Below are 22,490 nucleotides of genomic sequence, written 5' to 3' on the forward strand. Positions count from 1 at the left end.
AAACACTTCCTAGGCTTCAGGACATCAAGGACAGAATGAGACAGAGCCACAGCCCCACCTGCCTCTCTGTGCTGCCCAGCAGAGCTGGTTGGTGATGCAGTGGGGAGTAGGCTGCACCCCAGGAAGAGCAGCAGCAGGCACGCTCCCCTGGCATGACAACAGGGTACACACAGACGTGTTTGCATCTCTAAGGCAGAATTCCTCTTGCGAGCTGTGTGAGGAAGCAGAGGGTGCAGGGCAGTGTGGGTGGCCATAGCCATCCCGGGCGAGGGTATGTGTATCATGTGACTGTGTGGGAGAGAATCAGAGACACTTTCTTCTAACACTGAACAAGGAACTTTATTCAAATAAGGAAACATTATCCCTCAGCTTCACTGTAGCCTTTTGCTTCCAATCTCCTCAGCCTCTTTAGTAAGGAAGCCGGACACGAGTGAAAGAACCAGAGCACACTGTGCTGCAGCACAAGGCGTGGGTAGCCGCAGGGAAGAGGCAGTCGTGTGGGGAATGGTGCTGAGGCACTTTGCAGTGTGCTCCACACCATGAGTGGGGGAAATCCTCTGCTGTGCTCACTGCCTGGATCTGAGTGGGAGAGGTAATGAGACGTTGTCATGAAGACTGGATTGTGCACTACATACTTTTTCAGAGGATGGAGGGGAAGAGGCAGGGAGGGCCCAGCGTGCTGGGCAACGCATGCTGAGTTGGTCACAGCAGGAGGCTGGGGGAGAATCCCTGCAAAGGGAGGCACGAGGTGCTGAGTTAGGCCCTGCCCCAGGGGAAGTGGGTATATAGGACAGGTCTGTATGGGAGAGAGCAGCAAGTGCTGCTGTGCTTGCCACCCTGCGTGAGAATCAGCAGGAGATGGGGCACTGGGGCTCTGTGTTCTGCCCGCAGCGTAGGTGGCAGACAGGAAGAGAAGCAGATGGAAAGGGTGCTGGTCTCTGCGGTGTGCTGCTGCACATTCTGTGGGTAGGGGAGCTGTGGAGCGAGGGAGAGAAAAGAGGCGGGATTGGGGCCTCTAGGGTTTTGCAGTATGGGTAGGGGAGCTGCAGGGGGAGGGGGAACAGCGCTATTCCACCAATGTGATGGGCTGTGCATAGGGTGTGGGGCAATGCAGGGGCAGGGGGCTCTGTATACAGGGTGGGTGAAAAAGGAGGGTCCAGTCCAGGACTCTGTGCACAGTGGGAGAGAGAAGAGGCTGGGGGCTCTGTGCACAGGGTGGGGGGGAGAAGCAGGGAAGGGGGGTTCTGTGCACAGTGGGAGGAGGCGGGGGGGTACTGTGCACAGGGTGGGGGAGAGAAGTGGGGGGCTCTGTGCACTGGGGAGGCGGAAGAGGGGCTCTGTGCACAGGGTGGGGGGGGCTCTATGCACAGCGGGAGGGGTGGGGGCCTCTAAGCACGGGGCGGAGAAGCAGGGCAGGGGGCTCTGTGCACAGGGTGGGGGAGAGAAGCGGGGGGGCTCTATGCACAGAAAGAGGGGCTGGGGGGCACTGCGCACAGGGTGGGGGGGAAGAGGCAGGGCGGGGGGCTCTGAACATGGGGAGAGAAGCGGGGCGGGGGGGCTCCGCGCACAGGGTGCGGGGGGGGAAGCGGGGCGGGGGGCTCTATGCACAGCGGGAGGGGTGGGGGTCTCTAAACACGGGGCGGAGAAGCAGGGCAGGGGGCTCTGTGCACACGGTGGGGGAGAGAAGCGGGGGGCTCTATGCACAGAAAGAGGGGCTGGGGGGCACTGCGCACAGGGTGGGGGGGAAGAGGCAGGGCGGGGGGCTCTGAGCATGGGGAGAGAAGCGGGGCGGGGGGCTCCGCGCACAGGGTGCGGGGGGGGAGAAGCGGGGCGGGGGGCTCCGCGCACAGGGTGCGGGGGGGGAGAAGCGGGGCGGGGGGCTCTGCGCACAGGGTGCGGGAAACACGGGCTGGGGAACAGCAGAGGCAGGCGGGCGGGCAGGAGAAGCCGCGGGAGAGGGGGCCGCGCGCTCCCCTGTGCCCGCGGCCCGGCAGCGCCCGACAGCACCCGGCGGGGGCGGGGCCTCGCCACACGTTGCGGGCGGCGGCACCAGCGCAGCCGGCCCGCCCCGGCGCAGGCGGGGAGGGGATGTGACGAGGCGCTCGCGGTGCATTGTGGGAGTCCACCCCGCCGCTCTGGGGTCGACTTGTTCCAGTTCACACGGCGTCGGGCTCAGCCCAGCGAGCGGGACGGGCAGACGGGCCGGAGACATAGCGCTGCTGCCGGGAGCCGCCCGGTAAGTCGCCGGCGGGGTCGCTCCCGGGCTCGGCCGTTGGGCTCCGCGCTGCCCGCGAGCTCGTTACCGGGCCGGGGGGCGGTTGCTCTGTAACGTTCCCGTCTTGCCCCAGGTACAGCCGCCGGACGGGCGCTCCCGGGCTACGCTGCTGGGGGGTGAGAGCGGGCTGCTCGCCGAGCCCGTTGGCAGCTGGGGCTTCGGGGGAGAGAAAAGAGCTTCCTGGACCCCTTCCTGGGAGTAAATCCTCCTAAAGCCACCATCCCCTTCTCCCTGCTCTGCCTTTCGTAAAACCGGGACATCAGCTCCTTGCCCCCCAGGGTGGGGACAGGGGCGTTGTGTTCGCGTTGGCCCCCAAGCAGGGGGGTGGTATTAAGGCTGGAAGGAGTCCAGTTGGCACCCAGCATGACAGTGTGTTGCACAGCGATGAAAATGAATCTTGTATATGTTGAAACAAGCTCTTCCCCCTTCCCTCCTCCCCGGTTTCCTCCTTCTCTTTCCCACCGGGTCATTGGACAGGAGAAGATAATAATGTGTAGTGACTGCCAAAAAAGAAGGGCTGAAGAACAGTGGGAAGACATTTTTGGTACATTGCACTTCAGCCTGAGGAGATAATGGCACAAAGTCGTTTTATGATTGCAAAATGGGAAGGATGCAGCCTAGAAAGAACTAGCTGACATTTTAAAAACAGAGAGGGAACCTCCAAGTGGGAGAAGTAAATATTGTTCAAGGAATGGATACGGCACACGTTATTTTAGGACTGTCACTTCTTTTAAAGCCTGTGCAAATCTTCCTGGCAAACACATCACAATCCATGCAGTGTGGGCCTGGGTGTGGGTGTTTCTCACATGGGCTGCACCCTAAATGCATGTGCTGTATTGCATGCTGCAGGTGAATACAGGTTTCTCAGTCTCGGGAGTAAGGCATAAAACAAAGTACATGGATTTAACTTGAAAACTGAAGTGTGTGTGAGTGTGAGAGAGAGAGAGGAAAATAAGAGGAGCAAATACACACAAATTGTGTGTATTTAATCTAACAGTAGTCTTGTTTGCAATGCAGTCTTTAGAAGTAACTTTCAGAATGCCCCCATTTATAGTTGTAGCAGACATTTGGGGGCCAGATTTTGTTCAGTTAAACTGGTGTAAATCTGAAGTGACTCATGGAGTTAACTCAAAAAATCAGTGTATGTTTGAATGGTAGCAGCTTATGATTTCATATTTTGACCATTAGAATGAGCGTAACAATTTTTCTTAAGATTACAGTATAACTGTCATGTAGCAACAGGTGTGTAAGGAACTTTACAGCTGAGGCGTCTCTCCCATTCCTAAAGGTTTATGAGAAATAAATGAGCCAAATAGCAAGTTAGTCTGTAATTAGAGAATGAACAACTGGGTTCTTATGCACAGAATGGAAATAAGAGATTTAGGCATAAACACTATTACAATTTCTCTGACAAATCCATTTCTGTTATTTTAAATGCTGATGGTTACTGTGAGAATTTATACTGAGTAGACATTACAGGACAATTTCTCTGGACTGCTGTTTTTATTTTGATTTTTTAAGCAGTTGAAGGAATTATCTTTAAATATTGTAGGGCCAAATTTTAATTGCAGGGCACTTTGTTGTTATGCTATAACATGGCAAAAATGGTGTAAAAAAAGTGAAACCTTTTAGGCCACTTAAACTCCTAAGTGAAAACTTTATTTTAAATAAAATATTCTTTTGTCCTTTTGAGTTGAATGCAAACTGTACACACCAGACCAAATCCTGCTCCACCTTTACAGTGGTGTAACAGAGGAGAATTGGCTAGCTGACATTAACACTGGAAGGTACTCTCAGGTGTTCCTGATTTTAGCTTTGTGTTAACAAAATTATAACTGCTCCAAACATCAACGTTTAGAAATTAAATATTCAGACATTTACATAAAGTGAAAATAAAATTCTCTTGGTGCTGCAGGGCAAATTCCACTGAATAACAGGGAGCTCCTTAAAAAGACCCATCCTCTGCAGGACAGTTGGAATATTAACATTCCAGAACAGTAGTTTGGATCCAAATTTCCCTCACTCTCAAAATAAGGAAACGATGATGTATATTTCACCTTACCATTTTAAAGGCCCCAATCAGTCCCCCTGCTCTGCATGCTTACAATGTAAGTATATGACAAGTAAAACAGTTGGAGGAAAGGAGAAGGCCTCAGAATTTTAAGAGCTGTGTTAAGAAGAGGGACACTGGCCCAGTGAGAAATCTGGGCAGCATTATGCTTGAAAGCAGGCACAGTGCTTTCCAGAGGTCTAAGTTGGGGAAGGGGAGCATAGCTATTCCCCCTCTTTACCCAACCATCCCTACTGGATGTTGCTGGGGAAGAATAGGAGGAAGGGATGGTCTATGGTTCCATCTCCTTCTCCCTTCCCAGCCCACACTGGAGAGACTAATACCGGCATTCATCTTAATATAGTTCTTAACAGTCAAAGGAGTTAAGTGTGAGGATCAAATTGTGCCTGACATCTACTCAGGGGCAGGTCCTTGTACCCTCTCCTCTATTTGTGCACCTGCACAGGGCCAGGCAGTATTCTTGTCTATTTTTAAACTTATTCTACCTCAGGATTTTGGCTGGGAAACATCCACATCAACTGTTTATTGCATTTTTGCCTGCTTCCAAAATAGTGGTTGTGGTAAAGGAATTTCTGAAACATTCTTTCCCTGAAACACATTGTCTGTCATGACATATATCCCCAATTCTTAAATGGTTCAATGATTTAAAGTCCTTTCTGTCTTAATTTTATGCCTGCTCATGTACATACAGCATTTCTCTTACAAGAGGCTTCCTTTTTCCCCAGTGTCAGTGCTTCCAAGAGTGGTCAACAGAGACAATAGTATATTTACATTAGTCTAATTATTTGCAGCAAGAAATGCCCTGCAAGGAATCATAGCACACCTCTAATACCATTCACACAGTCTCATTTATTTATTAAAAGGGAGCAGTTGCCTAAATATCTTGCAGCTTTGTAAAAAGCCCTTTTGTCAATATGCTAAAATTGTGTAACTGTTTTCATTCTTGCACACAAACTTAGTGGAAATAAAACGACTATTAGCTTAAAAAAAAGTAAGTTTCCTTTGTTAGAAATATTTAGACACTTTCATTTGTTATGGAACCTCCATAAAATGAACAGCCATGGAGCACTGTAGTTGAGGAGAATTTGTCTTAATAGAGTTTTTCTATGGATGTATCCATTTTTAACTGTATATTTTGGTGTAATGCTTTTAGATGAGAAATGAATGTAGTAGGGTAGTAGTAGTGTAGGGGTTTGTGGCCATTCTTGTTACTTGATTCTTCCATACTGATTGCTGCCTCTTCACAGGCCAATAATAAAAAAGTTACTGCCTCAGTAGAGGACTTAGTTTCATGTGAAATCACGTCGTTATATCAAATCATTGCTTGCTTACTTGCTGATATAACCCTATTTATTATTTGTATTACTAATAGAAGTCTTAGTCAGGGACCAGGAATCCTATTGTACTAGGCTCACATATTAGAGACCATTTTATTCATGCTTTTAGACACTGTATTTTATAAAGTATTCCTAACTAGCTTCTGATTAGCTGAAGCACAGAGCAAGTCTGCTGTCAAAGATTATCAGAATGCAGCTTTTCAAGAGTAGTACAGTGAGCAATATACATCAGATGGGATGACAGCATTTACATTGTTACTGATCTGGGATGATGGAAAGAAAATGAACAGTATTGCAACAGAATTAATCTCTGCTGGAGCAAAAAACAAACATCTCTCTTTTGCCTTGATGGTGAAAGGAGGAGGGTGGGAAAGGCAAATGCCCGTGTTTCATCTTGACGTGTACCCAGTTGCAGAAGAACATTATCCTGTAAAACGTTCCCCTTGATATGCTCATATAAGAGCTAGTGAAATCTGTCATCTTTGTTTGGTGAGTATAATTAACATGTGGATGTAAGTATCTAACCAGACTAGTCACTGTCTCTGACATGATTAGTATGAATGCTACTTGCTTGACTAAAATAGTCACTTAGAGTCAGCACTTGATGACTTTTAATAGCAAGTTATTAGCTTGACCCTCTTACCAGACGTTAATTTGGTATTGGCTAAACTAATGTCAAATGCAGGGTATGACAGCCACGTGTTATTATGTACCTTTTTACCAAGATGTGCACTGTGTGATATGAATTGTATGATGCTTAGGCTTTCAAACAAGGAAGACATCCGTGTGCATCTGGAGTGTATATTAAAAGTGTGCCTTTGACTGCAATGTATGCATTCTTCACATACAGTGTTGAATTCAACCAAGAATATCCTAGCCAGTTTCAAACATGAATTAAAGAAGTAGAGCTGAATTATCCTGGCTTGCAGAGGTACAGCTAAGCATTGAGCCTATTGACCTGAGTGAACTTAAAGCTGATTCACACTGGTGTAGGTCAGAGAAGAGTAAAGCCCATAGCTTGTGTTTATTCTTTTCTTTTCTTGTTAATTATTTTGATGGGGGATGGAATCCTCCTAAGGGCTTGCCCCACTGAAGACAATGGGAGTCTCAACATTGTCTTTGGTGGTTATTAGTGTAAACATTAAGCTTTTAAGAGAATTCATGGCTGAACCACTGTCTGGTACGTTATTAGGGATCTAACTCATCTAGTCTGTCTTTATCCTTGATCCAGAAGTATCTGTAATATAAATCACATACTTTTGCTCTATGTCAGTGTGTCACAGTCAGAATAGAGTTGTATTCCCTACACATTTGGGGAAGTTTGCCAAATATTGCAATGGAAAGTCAGTGGAGAAAGAAGAGGAATGCGCCTATTACATGTGTTCTGATTTTTTTTTTTTTTTTCCCAAATCTTGTAACAACTGTTGAGCACTCTATGCAGTTCCTTTTGGTTAGCTTTACCTTGTGTGCAGTGACTCAGCAAACTGCCCTAGGTTTCATGAAAGTTGGCAGCATTTCAGAGTTTGTTTTACAGTCAAACTGTTTGTGAGCACCATGTAAAGTAAAAAATAATTTTCTTCAGCATCAGACCTATGGCCATTATCTTTACATCTGTATTTTCAATAAGTATGTTTATTTTGGCCATTGCAAGTTAAATCCCTCCTCTGCCTCCAGCCTCTTCCAATCATGTACAAGTTATACAACCTGATACTCACAAATCCATAGTTAGAATTGAAGGGATCTTTTAAAACTTTGTCTTATTTTTATCCCTTTTATGTTAAGCAGATGCCAGAATAAAGGAGGGTATTAGAGCTTTAACTAGGAATTCCCTAAAACTTTTTTGCATTTACAAATTGAGTAATTCCATGTATACATAAAACAAACAAACTTGTCCTCTCAGCTTGCACTATATTTTTCTGATTAGGTCATCAGTTGTTGTCTGATCACCTCACAGTACACTTATTTTTTGATTCTTAGTGTAGGTCCATGGTTACAATTAATGTTAGCAGGAGCTACTTGTGGTCATGCGGAAGTAATGTTAAAGCAAGCATAGTATGGAAAAAATACTACCCATTGTGTATATATCACTAGTAGCTAAAATCCTACGCTGTCACATGGATGTGGCAGTTGGACCAAGTAATCCACCATCTGTACATTCTCCCTCATACAGCCAATGAAACTGTTACATGCGGACTAGCTGTAGAGTAATGGTGGTGGTTGGTTGAGTTATCTCTGATATCACAATGGTCTAGCACTCTTGGCATGGCCCAGATACATGCCTTGCACAGGTTTACATCAAAGTTAAAATGGCAGAGAATTTAAAAATTGGATGGTAAAAGACCACAGATCCCAGTGATGATCGAACTTGGTGATATTCTGAACAAAGAGAGCTCTCAACCATGCTTGTAGCCGTTTCCATCACTTCACGCTGACTCATATATTTTAGGCTTCAGAGTTACACACAGAGTGACAATCCTAGACTCAGTCTTGTTATATACATTGCATCTTGAAGGTGCTTACTATGAGCACAGAAGCCTCGAATGTTATACATTAATGGGAGGGTTATTCTACTGAGCAAGAACTACAAGATGGGTTGGAAAGCACCAGCCAGGCTCTTTTCTGCTGCCTTTGCTCAAGACGGATAATGGAAGTTGAATTGATAACGATCGATGACAATTGGCAGTAAGTTAACGACAACCTTAGCATCACTCAAATAGAATTTCTATATCCACAGACAATGACGTAGGTACAATCTGCTTCCACATATGAAGGAATAACTTTCATAACTCACATCTCCATCGCTCATGAGTTGAGTCATTTTCTTGGTGGTAGAAATAAAAGTGTAATGCCATGTGGTCCCATTGTACTGTACATTGTGGCACTCTACCACGACAGTCCATGTAGGTCTTCAGTTTGTATTTTGAAAAATCAGATACGCTGTATTTAACACCAATTCAGTCAAAATGTCAGAAAAATGCTGTTTTGCTACACATTTTACTCTTATGAATTGGGCTCCAAGTGTTAGCCACTCAGGGCTAGATCAAACATGCACCCTCCCCTCCCCCTGGTGCACGCGCGCACACACACAGTAAAATCCACAAGGGCACTAAGGGAAGGAAAATTGAGACTCTTTCAGATTCCCCTCCAACCATTCCGAAGGAGAGACTGCCCCATGGAGTAAGTTGCCAGATTGCATAAATCCAGAGACTGGGGCCACCTGTAGAGAGGCTTTGTGGAAACTGGCATCCGTTTCAGTGAAGCCACATTGCCAAAGAATGGCAGCCAAGCTACCAGGGCCTCCATGGGCATGACTGCCCCAGCATCTCCTACACGGGGGGTTTCTCACCTCAGGACACAAAATATAGCCTAAGAAACTCCAGGGTGCTGCTGGGAGGATGTGCTCCCCTGTCCAATACCTCTCTGCTGTTCACTGACCTACCCTGTTCCATGTGGGAGGGGTGAGACATGCACTGAGATCTTGAAAGTATGGTCCTACCTGAATTCTTCTGCCCCTTCTCTGGGTGTCGGAGCTATAGGAACAAATCTACAGACCCAAGCATTTGGATTGTATATTTTTTCAAAAGTTTCTAGAGCAGAAGTGGGCAAACTGTGGCCCGCGGGACCGTCCTGCCTGGCCCCTGAGGTCTGGGCCGGGGAGGCTAGCCTCCGGCCCCTCTCCCCGCTGCCCCCCTCACCCGCCCACCTCCCAGGCTTTCCAATAAGCCAGTCCCGCCGCTCTGAGCGGCATGGGGGGCGGGGGTTGGATAAGGGGTAGGAGGTTTGCGGGGGCGGGGTCGATCAGGAGACAGGGAGTGGGGTGGTTGGATGCGGGTGGGGTGTTGGGGGGGTCCCGGGAGGGGGCGGTAAGGGGACAAGGAGCAGGGGGGGTTGGATGGGGCAGGGATTCTGAGGGGGGCAGTCAGGGGGTGGATGGGGCGGGGGCCAGGCTGTTTGCGGAGGCACAGCCTTCCCTACCTGGCCCTCCATACCATTTTGCAACCCCGATGTGGCCCTTGGGCCAAAATGTTTGCCCACCCCTGTTTTAGAGGTCCGACAATACTATTTGAAATTGTTTGGCCAAGTATAAAAATATCCCATATGCCAGCCTTTAGAGCGGTATAGCACTCTTCAAAACATAAGTAGAGCCACTCTAAACTTCACTAATGACTAGCAGGCCCATTGCAGGTTAGAGTTTTTCAAATTGGTGAACAGGAGGCAAACTGTAACCTGCTAAGCCAGACTGGGCACTAAAGAAATACAGGCCTTGAAGCCGCTCCTCGTAAGCTGCTGTGGAGTAGCTTTGCAGAAGAAACTTTAGCCCAATGGGTGAAGTAGACTCCATGGAACATTCATATACCCCTGCCAATTGGAGGGTGAGTGGAAAGGAGAATTTATTCAGTCCCAGCATTTTTGAAAAACTGGGAAGTTCTGTTTCACAGGGGCTCTCTCTATAGCTGTGGAGGAGCCTAGATTTGCCTCTAAATGAATAATCACCATTTAGAAGCAAGGCTAATGCATCACAAGATGCATTTTTTCCACTTACTGTGACAGTTAATGTTCAGTTTCATTTATGACCATGCTTCATTCATTAAATGTTCACTTCACTAGTAAATGTTCTGTTGTAGAGTTGGAAAAATGAAGTCCTGGTAATGTGGCATCTCATTACAGCCTCAGCTAATAAATCCTTGCTGAGAGACTGTCAGATGTTTGCATATTTTAGATTGTGTGAACAAGCAAAGTTTACTTGTATTTGTAAAATAGCTGGTATTTTGTTTTCCACCAATAGCTTTGTTTGAAAACTGTTTACTGAAGATTCCAGCATAGAATAACACATGCATAAATGTTGCTTTAATTGAATTGCAAGTACTTCAGAACATGCCATATACTTTGGGGATTTCATATTTATAGAATCATAGGACTGGAAGGGACCGTGAGAGGTCATCTAGTCCAGTCCCCTGCACTCATGGCAGGACTAAGTATTATCTAGACCATCCCTGACAAGTGTTTGTCTAACCTGCTCTTAAAAATCTCCAATGATGGAGATTCCACAACCTTCCTTGGCAATTTATTCCAGTTCTTAACCACCCTGACAGTTAGGAAGTTATTCCTAATGTCCATCCTAAACCTCCCTTGCTGCAATTTAAGCCCATTGCTTCTTGCTCTATCCTCAGAGGTTAAGAACAACAATTTTTCTCCCTCCTCCTTGTAACAACCTTTTACATACTTGAAAACTGTTATCATGTCCCCTCTCAGTCTTCTCTGTTCCAGACTAAACAAACCCAATTTTTTCCATCTTCCCTCATAGGTCATGTTTTCTAGACCTTTAATCATTTTTGTTGCTCTTCTCTGGACTTTCTCCGATTTGTCCACATCCTTCCTGAAATGTGGCACCCAGAACTGGACACAATACTCCAGTTGAGACCTAATCAGCACAGAGTAGAGATTCTCGTGTCTTTGCTTACAACACTCCCGCTAATACATCCCAGAATGATGTTTGCTTTTTGTGCAACAGCGTTACACTTTTGACTTATATTTAGCTTGTGGTCCATTATGATCCCCAGACTCCTTCCTAGGCAGTCATTTCCCATTTTGTGTGTGTGCAACTGATTGTTCCTTCCTAAGTGGAGTACTTTGCACTTGTCCTTATTGAATTTCATCCTATTTACTTCAGACCATTTCTCCAGTTTGTCCAGATCATTTTGAATTATAATCCTATCCTCCAAAGCACTTGCAGCTTGGTATCGCCCGCAAACTTTATAAGTGTACTCTCTATGCCTTTATCTAAATCACTGATGAAGATACTGAACAGAACTGGACCCAGAACTGATCCCTGCAGGACCCCACTCGTTTTGTCCTTCCAGCATGACTCGGAACCACTGATAACTACTCTCTGGGAACGGTTTTCCAACCAGTTTTGCACCCACCTTATAGTAGCTCCATCTAGGTAGCATTTCCCTAGTTTGTTTGAGTATGTTAGTTATGTTTGTTCCTTGCTTTCAATGAAGGCCATCTTTTTTACATACCATAATTAGCCAGCTTGCAATGGAGACCTTCAGTACTTCCACACCCAGAAGAGCCCCTGTGGGGAAGAAAAATTATATTTCTCTACTTCTGCTTTTCAGTTAGAAAATGAGAGAAACTAAAACCCGCACAGATTTTTTTTTTAAACTTCCTCCCCTGCTTTTCCAATGCTTTGGTTTAGTAAAAACATGGATAATAATTTGTTAAAAGTTTGATGGAGTTAGCATCTGTAGAATTGATGGGAACCCAAATTGAGATTATTGACTGTAAAAATATTTGCTAGTAGGGCTATAGTAGGTAGAAAAATGGTTTATACATTTCCAAGTTGGAGCCGACAAAGAAACCACACCATTTTGCTAAGAGCGTGCAACGAGACAGCACTTAGTAGATGGTACTGTTTTAAATAAAGTTTTAAATCTGATTTTTGAAGTCGTGGTTTTAAAAGGGGATGTAAACTAATTTGGGCAATTTCCCAAAGCAACAAGGCCAGCTTTTGCTGTCATATTCACTGATGAGCTGTTATGGCAACTGGCTCAGTTTGGTGGGAGCTAGCAGAAGTGGTTTGATATTTTTTTTCCCCTCCAAGGTTGTCTGACTTTGTTTTTGAACAACGTCAGTTTCATAACGCTAATATAACCTGTGTCAAAGTGAATAGTCTAGAGCTAGATTTTGTTTGCCTTCAGCAGGCAATAAAACACTCATTGATTTCACTCAGTCTTTCGTGCAGATATTGAATTGTTGAGGAATACAGCCCTCCGTGCAAGTGGGAGGGAAAGAGCATGTTCATTAGATGTTTAAAATAAGGTCATAGTCATAAGAAGTAGTCCTAATTTGAGACTGATGCAATCTGGTGCTCAGTGACTAGTTGGGATTTGAAAGTCTGCAAGGTATGTCAGCACACATCAGAAGCCTTATAGCCAAAGTTGCAGAATTTAAAAATATGGTTGGGTGAACCTGTTTTACCTAATTTTGAACTCAGTCATTGTGTGTTTCAAGTTTGACACACATGGTATTAGGTTTGTGTTCCACTGTAAAGAGATTGCACAGAAAAAAAAATCCAGTTGAAGAACAGAATGAAAAATGGAGCAGAGCATTAGCCGAGTGAAGAATAAACACAAACTGTGAAAAAAGGAGAGAAAAAAATTTACACTGAAAAACCCATCTAACAGATGCTCATTTGTGCCAGGCTGGATTTGGGGCAGGAGATGGGAGGACTAGGGGCTGTATCGCTAATAGACCATTGGTTTCCGTCTGGCTAATAAAATATTTTTTTTAAACTCAATCTCCTTTCTGAGGAAAAAAAATCTCATTACTATATGTATATTATGGGGAGCAGTGGTGAGGAGGAGAAGAGAATCATGAACTGGTTTTACAAACTAGTAGCCCAACCCCCCAAAAATATTTTGGGAACTTGGGAGCTCTCAGGCCTGTTTCTGTTTAAAAGTTATACTCTGGCAAGTATCAAAAGGTAACAGGGCATTTGCCAGAAGTATCAGCAGCAGGTTTCTATACTGCAGTAAATTAAAATACGGTTATCAGACATCTGTCGTGTGTATAGACTAGTCATATTAAGGGGAAGAAAGGAATCGGACTGAAGTTTATCAAATTCCTGGAGTCGATGTCTCAGTGGTTTGAGCATCAGTTGGGAGACAGCTAGATTCCTATGAGTTCATCTCATCCCTCTGTCCTTCCAAAACAGCTAAACTACAGGAGTTATAGTTCACTATGCATGGGTCTTCTGTGGAACTTTAAACTGAGTACTGCTCTTCTGCAGGGACCTAGAATCATACAAGTATAAGGCTGGAAGGGACTTTGAGATTATCGAGTCCAAGGTTTCTCAAACTTCATTGCACTGTGACCCCCGCCACAAAATTGGACAACAAAAATTACTACATGACACCGGGAAGAGGGACCGATGCCTGAGCCCCACTGCCCCATACGGTGGGGTCAAAGCCCAAGCTCCACCACCCTGGGGAGGGGCCAAACCTTGAGGGCTTCAGCCCTGGGCTGGGAAGTTGCAACCTGAGGCCCGTCGCCCAGGGCTGAAGCCAAAGCCTGACTCCTGCCACCCAAGGATGAAGCCCTGGAGCTTTAGCTTCAGCCCTGGGTGGTGGGGCTTGGACTTTGGCTTCAGGCCCGTGCGCCAGCAAGTCTAACGCCAGCCCTGGTGACCCCATTAAAATGGGATTGTGACCCACTTTGGGTGCTGACCCACAATTTGAGAACTGCTGAGGTAGGGCCCTTTATACCTAGACATCTGTTGCTTGTATATTTGGCCTTAACAATAATTTAATCTGGATAGGCATTAGTGCAGGCTGTTACCCAGTTTTGTACACACAATCATGGTAATTGCACCTACACATTAGCAGCACAATTATATACTGTACTTTGAAAATCTAGCCAATGGCTTTTTCCATAAGAGTAGAGGTTTGCTCGGTGTCTTTGGTCAAAATTTTCCCTCCCTTCACTCTCAAGCCCTGTTTTACTATGACTACCATGATTCACCTCAGAGATGGCTGCATTCAGTGATATTTATCTATGGTAAAATCCTTTAGGATCTTCAAGGATAAGAGGAAGCTCTAGATGAATGTAAATATTGAAAGATCTGATTTCTCAACAGCCAATCTCTAGATCACACATTTTGTATTCTAAACAAAGTTATGGCAAGTAAACTTCACCATTTTAAGGAGTTCAGAGTAGCAGCCGTGTTAGTCTGTATTCGCAAAAAGAAAAGGAGTACTTGTGGCACCTTAGAGACTAACCAATTTATTTGAGCATAAGCTTTCATGAGCTACAGCTCACTTCATCGGATGCATCGATGGAGTATCCACTATAGAACAACTTGTAAAACTTTATGTGGATAAGTTTTAGGCACCTTTGATACAACTCTAAAATGCCAACTTCAAAGTAACAGTTCAACATAGCTAAAATTCAGCATATGACATTTTAGCAGTCAAAAAATCTGTTGATTTTGTCACTGATGAAAAAATGAGTTATTCTTGCATCTGTGGAAAGAGTACAATAGTCATTTGAAAGCAATAAGTGTTGTATTCCTTACTGGTAACCTTATCTTTTCCTTTGTTTACAGTGTGCTGTTCTAGACCCAATATAGACAAAATGTCCAGCAGGGGTGGAAAGAAGAAGTCAACCAAGACTTCCCGCTCAGCGAAGGCTGGAGTCATATTCCCTGTAGGAAGAATGCTACGTTACATTAAGAAAGGTCACCCAAAGTACAGAATTGGTGTTGGTGCCCCTGTGTACATGGCTGCTGTACTCGAATACCTGACTGGTAAGTTTTTAATAGAACAATGCAAAATAGCAGCAGTGAGAATTAATAATGCATAAATAGAATTCCTACAATATGCAAGCAATCAGAAAAACTAGTTCTGCAGATTTATGAAAGGCTAAAATAAGATCTAGTTCAGTTGTACCTATAGGCCCAAACTACCAGGTCCAGACCTAGATCAGTTTCCTTATTTTGACGGCATTCCAATCCAGGGTTTTGGTTTAGTCTGTTATAAAATCCTTATCTTCCGCATAGCTTTTCTAAGGGTTTCTCATGGACCTCAGTGAGTGTTAATTGAACCCTCAGTGCTCTACTTCTGTTTGGTCCCATTCTTGCACCTAATCTTTTTGTTCGTGTTGTATTTGTCTGTTAGAATGTAAGCTCCTTTGGGCAGAGGACTTGTCGTCTTCCATGTTTATACAATGCTGGGTACGCTTTCAGCATTGTACGAACATGAGATGTATCTTAACTTCCAAATTCAATCCTTGTTGGAGGTGAACTGATCATTTTTGCTGATTATGAAGTTGAGACATATGCTTTACAGTTAGACTTAATCAGCAAACTTTTGCTTGTGCACTCTATCCAGCTGCACCAAATCAACACAGCTTATTTTCATTTATAGTCTTTCTATTGCTCCCATCATTGGAGTGCACAAGGACCTTAGAAGCAATTAAATTGTCCTCGTAATGCCTTGTTGGGGTAGGTAAGTGCTATTTTCCCCATTTTACAGATTAGGACTTTGAGTTGCACAGAGATTACATAACTTTCCTGTGGTTTCATAGGATTTGGCAGAAGTGGAAATAGAATCTGGATCTCCCAAGTCCAAGTGCAGTTCTTTACCTACAAGACACTCCTCCCTGTCTTAGAAGTTTCACATTTGCTTCTAAAAACATTCTCCCTCTGGCATTAACTTGAAATTAATCTTAAATGTAATGAAAAAAGAACAGGAGTACTTGTGGCATCTTAGAGACTAACAAAGTTATTAGAGCATAAGCTTTCGTGGGCTACAGCCCACTTCATCGAATGCATAGAATGGAACATATAGTATGAAGATATATATATACATACAGATAAGTTGGAAGTTACCATACAAACTGTGAGAGGCTAATTAGTTAAGATGAGCTATTATCAGCAGGAGAAAAAAACTTTTGTAGTGATAATCAAGATGGCCCATTTAGACAGTTGACAAGAAGGTGTGAGGATACTTAACTTAAGGAAATAGATTGAATATGTGTAATGACCCAGCCACTCCCAGTCTCTATTCAAACCCAAGTTAATGGTATCTAATTTGCATATTAATTCAAGCTCAGCAGTTTCTCATTGGAGTCTGTTTTTGAAGCTTTTCTGTTGCAAAATTGCCACCCTTAAGTCTTTTACTGAGTGGCCAGAGAGGTTGAAGTGTTCGCCTATCGGTTTTTGAATGTTATGATTCCTGATGTCAGATTTGTGTCCATTTATTCTTTTGCGTAGAGACTGTCCAGTTTGGCCAATGTACATGGCAGAGGGGAATTGCTGGCACATGATGGCATATATCACATTGGTAGATGTGCAGGTGAACGAGCCCCTGATGGCATGGCTAATGTGATTAGGTCCAGTGATGGGGTCACTTGAATAAATATGTGGACAGAGTTGGCATCGGGCTTTGTTGGAAGGATAGGTTCCTGGGTTAGTGTTTTTGTTGTGTGGTGTGTGGTTGCTGGTGAATATTTGCTTCAGGTTTGGGGGCTGTCTGTAAGCGAGGACTGGTCTGTCTCCCAAGATCTGTGAGAGTGATTTTTAGGGCTAATAAACTTGACGTTGTACACTGAATTTAAATAATCAGGAATAAACCACGTGCTCAAATTGGTTTATGGAGCCTGTGCATATGGGTTAGAAGCTTCAACAAGAATCAAGATTCAGCAGAACCAAATTGGTGCAAGAGGTCTAAATTACTAGCAGTAAGGGCAAATGAAAAACCTGCTTCAGTTCTTCTCTCTCTGTCAATACTTCCACTTAGTAATTGTTTCATTTGGTCCTCTGCAAGTGGTCAACAACTGATGCTTTAGAGGAAGGTATGCCATCTCTATAATTTACTTGATCAGCTGGGCAAGGGGAGGAGGAATTAATTTAACTGCCTTTTCATGAACCTAGCAGCATGTAGTAAAGCATGTGACTTAAGCCTGCGTTTTTTGTGTGTGTATGTGTGTGTTTTTTTTTTAAGTTAAATTGATGTTGCTCTCACCACCAAGACTACTCCTGCTTGCGGTGATCTCAGAGTAGCTACAGACACTGCCACAGCAGATGCTGGAGGTAGGAGACAATGAGTGCAGTCTAAAAGCATTCTCCTTCAGTGTTGTGTTGTGTTTTTTTTTTTTTAAACAAACCTCAAAAGGAACTTACAACACATCAGATTCAAAATGTTCACTCTACACTGTTCCTCCTTTAGTGGAAGACAGCTGTTCTGAGGCATGTCTGTTGACCAAAATATCAATGGTAGATCTGACTTTTAGGCCTGCCTCTTGGAGAATGTGGTCTCTTTAGAGCATAGTTTTCAAAACAAGAATTTAGCAGATTGATGGGTGATTTTATCAGCCAGTGGTTCATTTAATTAAGTAGCTAATAGTACAGGTTTGTTAGTTTTTTGTAATTGTTGCTGTACTTTTAAGTATAAATTTAATGTATATTTAAAAAACTGAATAGATACCACATGGGCAATGTAAATGAGTGTTAATTCATATTCAAAGGACAACATATGCTGCCAGAATCCTTCAGTTACCTGCAATTGAATGTGTGTCTATAGCAGTTTTATAGCATTTTTTTCCTTAATTTGCCACACTTGATGCAAACTTTACTACTGGTTACATTCCAATTGGAACAACAGGGCTATCAGGTGTCAAAACTAAATAGGTGTGTAACACTATATTTAAAGTGTTCATACTATCAGCTTGCTTTTATATGCTAAAAATAAACCCACTAAAATGTTATCTGGGTTTATATTTTAAGCTTTTTATAATATTTTGGACTACCTTAAGTAGTTCCATAGATTTTTCTTTTCATTCCTACCAGAATTTTGTATCTCTTACTGGAATCCTCCTTCAGAGAATATAGATGTAATTGTACTAGCCAGCTGTAAGTTCCTGGCTCCTGAGCGCATTGAGTGCTTTTTGTATCTCAGTCATTTCTTTGTAAGAATGGAGCATGATCGTACTGATGTGTCTTTTAAGTGGTGGTCGGACAATTTTCTGTGGCTTCTGTTTATTAGTACTTCCGTTCGCACAGCCCCATAGTTGTTTGCCTGTTTTTCACTGGTGAGTCATTTGGCATATTGCCTGCCAGCCTCTGAGAATTGAAGACATATAAGACTAGTAATTTAAGGGAGTAATTGGTAGTCAGCCTGATTCATGTGCGTAGAAACTATTTTAATTACCTTGTTTTTCTGCCAGCCACCAAACCTTCTCTGCCTTTCTATACTTTCTTGCAGATTTTCTTCTTAAACCCTGTAGATTCCCTTTGAAACAAAATCCCTCCCCCCTTCACCTGAGCACCCCCAGCTGAAATGTCCCTTAAGAAGAGAGTGCTTTGAATGTTGTCCTTTTAAGCAGAGCAATACAGGTGTGCTTGAGGTAGTGCTAAGGAGCAGCACATGTTACCATTTAAATGCTTGACTTAAAGGCTTTCCAGGGCAGGGATAGCTTAGGCTATGGAGAAGAGAGTGGAAAAGGAAAGATGTTTCTTTAACATCTGTGCCTTCTGGGAAACCTGGTTGCAGGGATAAAAGCCCAGCTCCCAAAGAGGTGATCCTAGAAGGAGGGGGGAGAGGGAAACTGAAGTATTTTGAATTTAGGGTTTTCTTGTATGTTCATGTAAATTATCGTAACATTTTAAAAACCATATAAACATACAGGCGATAGACCAGTTTATTCCAAAGCAACTATATTCTCTAAACTAAGGATTGTGCAGGCAATGTTAGAATTCTTTTGCTGTTGTTCTGTATCTCTTCTTGCTGTATGAGGTAGTTTTGTTACCTAACCTCTAACATTTCTTCTCCCCTTTGGATTGTAACAGTCCTGTTTCTGCCATTTCTATTTGTATCAGATATGGCTGTTCTTGTCTCTGTTTGCTGTTCTGTGAACTCTACAAACTTTATATTATTGGTATACCCCTTCTAGGTTAAAGGTAGTTAGTGTTGTCTGCTGAAAAGTATAAGAGAAATATAAAATACAAAAGTTCATTGCCACTAAAGAGCTTTTCAGTTAAATGGAATGTCTAGAAACTTTTCTGTATGCCCCATTAACTTTCAGCAAGTGGTGTTGTATAAAGAGGGCACAGAGATAGTCAAGAGAAAAGGCTAATGGAATTTTGAAATTAGGTTTTGTACATACAGATTATGGCTCTTATTTCAATCCTTTAGCACTCAGACTGGTTAAAAGCACAGTAGACATGGGCCCAAGCTGTGAAGTCTAATTTTGGAGTTGGATTTGAACTTGCCCAAAATTTGGGTGCTCAGATCTGAGGTTTTGGTTTGGCCTACTGCAGGGAGAGGGTTCAACTACAAAGTTCAGTCTGGGCTTTGAATTTCCTAAAGTTCACAGCTATTTAGGTTTAGGGTTCTGATTCAGGTCCGACTCTAGTTAAGAGGTTATTCTTTATCCCCTTGGCACCTTGAAGGATTTAGTTTGGCCATGTTTCATTAGCACTTCACCCCCAAACATACTGTACTGACACACTGTATTATCATCCATTTTTTTTCTCTGTCCCTTATCCTGATGCTTCCCGACCTATATTTCGTTTTCTGCCTTTCATTACTTATACGCACAGACTTTCTGAGCATTACCACACACTGCCACTAACAAGAAAGAATATGGCCCCTGCTTTGAGCTGAAAAACATGTAATTTTGATGTGTCATTTTTCAACTTGAGGAATAGAAAATGTACCATGAGTGTTCTAGCAGCTCCTTTGCAAAGGCTATCCAGTACATCTTCCCTGCAGCCTTTATTTTTCTGCAATAAAAAAGACAGAGGAAAAAGGAATAATCATTAAATCTGCAGTTTGTCTTCTGCTTTCAAGCTAGTAAAACAATCGTCTTCATCTCATTTTTCAGTACACTTGACATCTGAAATATCGTCAGGTCAGACAAGATCCCTTTACTGTTCTAAAAGTTGTATCACAAAATACTTGTGTTTGTCAGCACATCCAACCTACGTAGGTTTCTACAAACATCCTTAGTGCACATCTTTATTGTGCTTTTCTTTCAAGGAAATAATACGTAACATCTACAATGCCCCAGAGGCTAAAGTGTGTGTGGGAGAAGAAGGAGGCGAAGACATATATTTATTTTGCCAAAGGTTGTGAGGTACGTGGCTGTGAAGACACTAGCCACACACTAAAGCTACAGAATGAAATGAGCACATCAGTTCTACATGGATACTTCAGCATCTCACACTGTCATTTTGTAACTCCTGGTTTGTGACATCCCGTCCTTCAATCCAGGCTAGTTCAGACAGTGCAGCCAAATATGCAGGGGAGCTAGGTCAGGACATCCAAAATGCTTCCTCATGCTCCAGAGCCAGTTATGTGGATTACAGACTGCTTCATGTGATGGTAATAACCTTGAGCTCCTTGAGGAGTCTCCTCACCTTATCATGGCACTGGGGGTGGCATGTTGCTGGCTTTTCTCCCTTATCCTCTTTAGCAGGAAACTACAATCCACCATGCTCCTAATTTCCTCTGTAAACGAGCACACTAGTTCTGGAATCCCCATGCCTCCAGTTGTCTTGGCATAAGAGGTTACGGCAGTCCAAGAAGTCACATATTGAATCTTGGGTCTCTCAGGAAGAACCCCCATTGAAATGATGTTGTATAGGTCCTTAGTTTTGCTTAAACTGGCCTAGCCATACACCCAACCACATGTCTTCCCTTTGGGCCCATAATTTGCAGGAGTTGTTACGTCTGTATATTATGAATATTTTGACAGAAAGAGAAAGACACTCCTTGACCCTCAAAAAGGAAAACAGAAATCTCCTGAGCGTGCTTTAAAGGCAGGAAGAAACACAGTCCTGGGTGATTTTTTTGTTAACTGGCTCCTCTACACAGAAAACAAGTTTCAGTTGCCAAAATGTCACAGCATATGAAGAGAGGGAGAAGTGTGTAAAACAGCAGGAGAACAGGAATACAGGGGAAAAAAAATCAGACTTTTGATTTATGTTTGTTCTGCACTTACCGAAGTTAGGTAGGAGAAAACTTGAAATGTCTGTTTTTTCCATTAACTTTTTTTTTCTTGACTGGATTTTATTGTCTGTCCATGTATTCTGTTAAAATATAAAACAAGTACCTTCTGAATTCCAGAGCTAAAATTCCATCTCTGGGGTTCTGGTGACTTGAGCTTTGTTCTCATGCATTACGACATCAGTAGAATTTCTCAGTGGAGTTTCAGGTACTCCAAGTCAGTTGCCTGCTGTTTCTTCTTGATTCATTTTAGATGTGGAAAATTATTTCAGACCGTTGACTGGCTGAAAAATAAGTCATGTTCAAGTCCAATACGTTTAACTGCTCGCCCCAAATGAGCACTTTTGTATGATGTCCAGATTCATTAACTTGAACTGCTGTTCACCTCTTGTGTTCTGCTTGCTGCTCAAAAACTACACAGGCTCATAAAATAGGAATACAACTTAAATATATTTTATTTTTCAAAGCAAATGCCCCAGTGAACTTTTTTCTGGGGGTAGGGAGAGTACGTGGGTAGCCTAGCATTTCACAATAAAAAAAAAAAAAATCCATTGGTTAGAAGCAGATTAGAGTTCCAAGTTTTCTGAGGGTTATTGTTAATTGTAGCACATGAGGGGTAAAAGGATTTTAAAAATTATCCATTGACAGTGTTCTTTTGAAACAGTTAAAACATTTTCATCTCTAGCATGATATGGTTTCTTCCATTCAAACATGCAACTTTTAAACAATGATCCCATTTTTGGCTCTGTTGTGATCTGATTGATTCTGGCATAAGCCATGCACTCCAAGGCTGGACTTAAGTATGATCAACTTAAGAGACTTCTAGGGTCCATGTGTTTCCTTCAGCACGGGAAAAACTGAGTAATCAGGGGAAACAGTGTTGCTGAGTATACACAAAGTGATGTCTAATACACAGTGCAAACAAACTGAAAAAGAAAAATACGTTCCTCTAGCTTCTTTGAGTTCTTCTTTTTGTAGGACAACTTGAAAAGCACCATTAAAGGTTTGTCCTTTTTTGATGTTTGCCCTAAAAAGGGCCATTTTGTTTGAGATGGTTGCTTTTTAGACCATGAGGCCACTGATCGGCATTCAGACACCATGTTGGTGACATGGGTCATGCTGAAGCACTTAAGAGAGGATTGGATGAATGTTGCCATCTTCCTCCCTTAAATTCTAGTAACCTTAGCTGTCCCTTGTAAACATTCACAGATAGATGTGGTTTTTTTAAGTTGATGGTATCTCTCTTACACTGAGTTGTACCAGTGCCAGCCACGGCCTTGCTAAAGAACTGTAGT

General features: G+C 43.2%; 1 protein-coding gene across 4 annotated transcripts in view; it reads left to right on the forward strand.

Annotated features, from left to right (window-relative positions):
- The first annotated feature begins 2,087 nt into the window (after positions 1-2,087).
- Positions 2,088-22,490, forward strand: part of MACROH2A1 (macroH2A.1 histone) — a 77,229-nt gene continuing 56,826 nt past the window's right edge. For all 4 annotated transcript variants that reach the window (XM_074960432.1, XM_074960434.1, XM_074960433.1 and 1 more), the window contains exons 1-2: positions 2,088-2,236; positions 14,793-14,993. In XM_074960432.1, coding sequence (XP_074816533.1) covers positions 14,822-14,993 — 172 coding nt within the window. In that variant the 5' untranslated portion in view covers positions 2,088-2,236; positions 14,793-14,821. The remainder of the gene's footprint in view (positions 2,237-14,792; positions 14,994-22,490) is intronic.

This window comes from Natator depressus, chromosome 8 (assembly GCF_965152275.1).
Source record: "Natator depressus isolate rNatDep1 chromosome 8, rNatDep2.hap1, whole genome shotgun sequence".
Classification (NCBI taxonomy): domain Eukaryota; kingdom Metazoa; phylum Chordata; order Testudines; family Cheloniidae; genus Natator; species Natator depressus.